The sequence below is a fragment of the Watersipora subatra genome, chromosome 3 (assembly GCF_963576615.1).
Source record: "Watersipora subatra chromosome 3, tzWatSuba1.1, whole genome shotgun sequence".
NCBI lineage: Eukaryota > Metazoa > Bryozoa > Gymnolaemata > Cheilostomatida > Watersiporidae > Watersipora > Watersipora subatra.
Genome location: NC_088710.1, coordinates 10387914 through 10393879, shown reverse-complemented (window position 1 = coordinate 10393879; position 5966 = coordinate 10387914). Strand labels below are relative to the sequence as shown.

At 33.8% G+C, this 5966-nt stretch overlaps 1 protein-coding gene across 1 annotated transcript; it reads left to right on the top strand.

Moving 5' to 3' along the window:
* The first annotated feature begins 387 nt into the window (after positions 1-387).
* LOC137391315 (N66 matrix protein-like) lies at positions 388-3035 on the top strand. The gene is made up of 3 exons (XM_068077744.1): positions 388-411; positions 1239-1302; positions 1962-3035. The coding sequence occupies exons 2-3, from the start codon at positions 1248-1250 to the stop codon at positions 2837-2839; spliced, it is 933 nt and encodes a 310-aa protein (XP_067933845.1). The 5' UTR covers positions 388-411; positions 1239-1247; the 3' UTR covers positions 2840-3035.
* Positions 3036-5966: the final 2931 nt, after the last annotated feature.

Genomic DNA, 5966 nt, shown 5'->3' with positions numbered 1-5966 from the left:
AATGACATAAATAGCAAAAAGCAGAGATTTTACAGGAAATACCATACGGTAATAACGCGACGTAAAGAAAACCATTTCTTTAAGATGACTCTATCATTCGTTTTTACTTCTTACTTCCACCGTAGTTTGCATTTATCAAATTATCCTTTGATGCGTAAAGAATTCTCTCAGCTGATGCCAAGATGTGCTGATAGGAAGTGATTTAAGTGGCAAAAGATAAAAGTTTGTTAGGTTATATGAGCATTTATCTTGAGAAAAGGAAGTCTAACAGGTAACGACAAGTTTGCTTCAGACGTTGTGCGGGTAGAGTAACCACTTACCTCTTATCAGTAGATCACGCCTGCTTAGTATATATACGGCTTTCTACCAGGGCCAAATCATCCGAGTCTTCTGGTATCGCAGCAATACAAGGTAAGAACACACAAACACTTCATTTAATTCTCTGTTTAGAATAAAAAAATTACTTAGAATAGAAAAATGCTTTGTACAAGCTACAAACCGAACATACAGCAAATCGGCCTAACACACTAACACCTGGGTCAACTTTTAAATAGTTGCGCATATATTCATTCTCTGTGCTTTTTCATCGTACCTGATGATCTCTTACGGCACAATAGTCTGCCAGGGTACTAGTCTCTGTAAAATGAACTCTGATTCAAATATTTCTGCCAATATATTTACAACTTCCAAAGTTTTTAACAAAATGTTATACTGTTAGCTAAAAAAATAAAAAAAACTTTGAATTTTAGTCTTCGCTGATCTTTAAAAAAAGATTTCTGTAACATTTTAATTTGATTAGATTTTTACAAATGGTTGCCAACTTTGTTTTTGATATTTTCTTTCCTGTAACTTGCTAAAATCCTCATGAAATCAGTTGAATATAAAAGGTAACGAGACATAAATATTATCTTATAGAAATATATGAGGAAAGAGCAAAAAATCTTGTAATATGAATTTTTATATTTGAACAAAATATTTGGCTGGGTAGTTTTTGAAAGAAATTTATATAGCTATGGTGTAAATCCAAAATTAAACATAAAGCTTGAAGGCTGCACCATGCTGAGATCTTTTTTGGAGCAGAAAGACTCGTATATTAATATTGATTACAAATAGTTATTTGATATATAACACTGACAATATTATTGAGACCACTTAACAAAAGAAAATAAAATATTGTACTTACTGCGCAATACTTCTCTCTGTTTACAATTACATGTAATTACCTTTTCTACTTTCAGATCAGCATCATGCATGGAATAGTATTTGCCCTTTGCTTGGCTGTCGCCATTGCTCTACCACATGGTAAGATTTCAGTTCTGGACAACTAGTGCAGAAGCATATTTTAAACTTGGCTAATGTTTGTATGCACAAGTGACCAGCGGCACAGATATGCTGTAAAATAAAAAGCTGTAGTATATTTTTAAATAATAGAACAATTTTTTTTAGAATAATTTTTCTTGGAGCCTTCAATTAATGAAAAAAACATTCCTAGCAAAGAGACCTAGCAACCTTTGTGGTTTGGCTAGCAATTTATCACAATCAAATAATTTTTAAAGTTGGCTAGTCAGAAGCTATGCAAAATTAAATCTTGTTAATTCTATTGCCTATGAACTTTTCCATACTACAGAGCAGTAGCTATTAAATTTAAATGCTGTTAAAACAATTGAAAAATTGTATTATAAGCTAATAAAATGTTTGATTTTTTTGCAACCGTTATAATGAATTCAGAATAAGGCTAATAGTATAATTTGAAATTAATTTACAGACAAATTTTCTGCGTGTTAACTTATCACCCTTTATGCCTTTTGTCAAAGAAGTTTTTTCTGATGAAGCTTTGTAGGCAAGTGTTAAAATCTAAGGCGCTATCATAAATGAGAGCAAATTCTCACCAACCAGCTTTATTTTCTTTTGCTTCTTTTCTAATTTTCGCGACCAGCTTCTTTCAGCTTTATTATTTGCAGGATATGACAATTCTCGATATCCAGCTAGTCATGGACGTGACAACTCACCATACTACCCCAGTCATGGACATGACAACTCTAGATACCCTGGTACCCATGGGTATGATGCTAGACCACATGGTGGATACAATGGAGGCTATGAAAACAGCGTCCACTCAGGCTATGGAGACAACAGCTACGGAACCCAACAAAATGGCAATGATAACGGAGGTGACAACCATGGATCTGGAGATAGCGGAAATGACAACGGCAATAACAACCAAGGCTTTGGTAACAACGGAAATAAAAATGGAAACCACAACAACGGCGATGGAAACAGCGGCAACAAGAATGGTAATCAGAATGTAGGATACGGTAACAATGGCAACCAGAACGGTAACCGCAATGACGGACATGGTTACAACGGAAACGAAAATGGCAACCAAAATTATGGATTCGGAAATAATGGAAATGAGAATGGTAACCAGAACAGAGGCTCTGGAAACAACGGAAACCAGAATGGTGGCCACAACAAAGGCTCTGGCGACAACGGAAACCAGAATGGCAACAACAACAAGGGTTCTGGAGACAATGGAAACCAGAATGGTAACCAAAACAGAGGCTCTGGAAACAACGGAAACCAGAATGGCAGCCACAACAGCGGATCTGGAAACAACGGAAACCAGAATGGCAGCCACAACAGCGGATCTGGAAACAACGGAAACTACAATGGCCGATACAACTACGGATCTGGTAACAACGGCAATGAAAATGGTAGAAACAACTACGGACCAGGAAACAATGGTAACAGAAATGGCAGCGGAAACTCCGGAAGTGGAAACAATGGCAACAGGAATGGTAATGGAAATACCGGTCATCTGCCACACAGATATCCTTAAAGAAAGTGTCCCAATTACGAATATTTTGAAAAATGAAGTATTTTAGAATTGTTTATGGCGTTGAATACTGGTTTTATTGTTTTTGTATAATTATTTGTTGTTGAAAAGTGGTTACTTTAGTTATTGGTTGACTTTAACTCTGTTAGGTTTTTATTCGTATTGTGATATTCTTAATAATAACTTCTAAGCATTTTAATTGGTTCTTTTTATGCAGCCAGTTCCAGTGAGAAAATGCATAAAACAACAACAAAGCTTTTATGAAGAAAAGCTTTCATCCGCAGTAAGATACATGTAGCTACATTTCATGAGACTTAACTTTGATTTAACTCAACTAGGACAAACACAACGTAACCTCAACTAAGTCGCATACGCTGAATACAGTAATGCAAATATAATATGCCACTCATAAGTACCTAGTGATGCGCATGTAAGTGCATAGGAATGTAAGTACATGGTAACAGTGACTTTAGCAGTCGAAGATGCAAGTTTAGGACTTATGGCGCAAATGTATGATACAGTAACAAAAGCAAACACCTGCAAGCTAACTACAAAATGATCCAGGTACACAGTGACAGAAGCATTCAGAGAAATTTGTAATCAATGGCGTACACAAATCATGACATAAATACTTAGTAATATAGCTAGACATTGATGTAAGCACATGTATGTACTGATGCATATACTGATGTAAGTACACTGTAGCATGAAAACACTGATTTAATTATAAAGTGATAAAAGTACATATTCATGAAAATAAATACACAGTGATATATAAAGTGACATAAAGACAGAGTAACATAAGTATACAGCAATATAAGTACACAGCAATATAAGTACACAGCAATATAAGTACACAGCAATATAAGTACACAGCACATAACCAATCAACTCGGTTTCTAGCAAACATCTGTCACAATATTAAAATTTGCTCCTTTATCCCATGTAAAATGCGTTAGACCATGATAGGCTCAATAAGTCTTACATGCGCTAAATGCCATTTCCGTTTAAGTCGTACACAAATCAACAACGTTCTGAATATTAAAATGTGTGCACCAAATGAATATAACCTTGCTTCACAGACAGGGCCGTTCTCACTGTTCTGTCCTTACTCGGATCATTGCTGTCCTTTGGCATCATAAACTCAAACTAAATTGATGGAACACAATAAGTACGTTTTACCTGTTGAAAAGTAGAATCAGTCAAGAGGAAAGTATAGGTAATGTTCTGAACTTTAAAATAGAAATTGCTTGTAACCAAATATTGATTGTTACAAGTTAATTTTTAGTATTTTAAATTCATTTAAAACTATGTTGTTTTAATTATTTTAAGAATATTTATTGCTTTATATTTTATGAGATATATATTCATAGACAGATACATACATAAAAAAGAATTGTTTCCTCACTTCGGTTAACCTAAGTAGCTGGAATTTTCTACTCCATCTTGGGTCTCCAATTTATATATATATATATATATATATATATATATGTATATATATATATATATATAATTAAGCAGCATTTGTAATTATCAAAGATCAAATATTTTGTGTTGTCGGCTAAAATATTTTATTCAGTATTGTATTGTATTTAGCCAGAAGCTATTAAAACAAACCACATAACCAATTTTCAATGATAAAAGTTAACAATTGTTACAGGCTGGTAGACCTAATAACTGCGCAAATCTAAGCAAAAGTTGTCTTCTCACGAAATAGCTTAGTACGAGTAGTTCTCATTTAATTACTAGCTAGTGATGATGGAATGCTAAAATTTGCGAAAATTATCAAAAATATGCTTAAAGAGCGAAATGAAAATACAAAGAAAATATATTTCATCAAACTATTCAAGTAACCGTAAATGTATAGATGCTACCTGAATGCGAGCGTTGCATAAGTAATAAAAAAAGCTTTTGTATAGAAAATTTATTTGTAATTGGTTAAGTTTCTTTACCAATTGAATTTGAGTAACTTAAGCTAGTTTATTTTACTATAATAAGAGCCGTTATTATAACTTAAACCAGCGTCAGAAAAAAGGATTGTGTCATGCTTTTTAAGCATGCTAGCTGAAAAGTGAGTCTTTTAATCAGTTGGCATTAAAGATTGACAGGTGCCATACGTATAATTTGGACAATTATTCTATTGTATAGCAATGTAGCTGCATAGACTAATGGCTTACCACATCTGACCAGACCTGTAGGTTCCAAGTTCAAACTGCATTCGGAGCCCAATTTTTGTTCTTGAAAAAATTTATTGCGATAACTGGACATGCCAACAGACAAATGACAAACACTAAGATTTATATTCATATTAATTGTATATATATTAATTATATATATATATATAGTTAGATTATACTTGTATGCTAACAATGACATTGTTTTAGGCCTGGTATGATAGCAGGTGTTAGACTAATAGCTGCTAGTTAGGCACATACAATACCGAATGTTTAGCTAATGTTTGCCATAATTGAAGCATTGCATATAAAATGCTTATCATACATCCAAATGCTAAGCGCAAAAAGAAATTCCAAGAAAGCAAACATAAGGAGTACGTAAGAAAATGTAATACTATTGCAATGTACTTTATGGTAGCCTAACATTTGTTTACATACTCGTGCACACACACACACACACAAAAAAACAAAATGAAAAGTTGAAACTTAATGTACTTGTTCAAAGTTTACAGTTAGTAAAAAAGCCAATAGAAAGTGGATTAAAGGTGAAAAAGTACACTACTAACAGCATAAATAACCTATACATATGCAGCAGAGACTCGAAGAGAGGGAGGCTCAGTTAATCAGTTTAATCGGAGTCGCTCAACAACCGGGTCTTCAGAACATAATCCGACCGTTGAGTGAGGGATACCCGTACGTAATGGCTTTAAAAGAGCTGTATAAATCTGGAGGTTTTCATGAACAGGTTGGGGCTCATCAATAAAACTCACTAACCAAACATTATTTGGCAAGTTGAACTAGTGTAACGATTGCGTCTGTATCTTACTACTTTAGACGAAGCTGTTATAAAAGACCTGAGTATAATTTTGCTATGATGTCTTTTAAAGGTGATTAATTTATTGCTAAAATTCTATTAGTAGCAAATTGTTGCTGAGTATCTACGCTCTCAAGCAAAT

Bases quoted from the DNA above. Each gene is read 5' to 3' on its own strand.
- LOC137391315 (XM_068077744.1), top strand. From the start codon at position 1,248: ATGCATGGAATAGTATTTGCCCTTTGCTTGGCTGTCGCCATTGCTCTA. The intron at 1,303-1,961 runs GTAAGATTTCAG...TATTATTTGCAG, and splicing joins CGCCATTGCTCTACCACATG to GATATGACAATTCTCGATAT.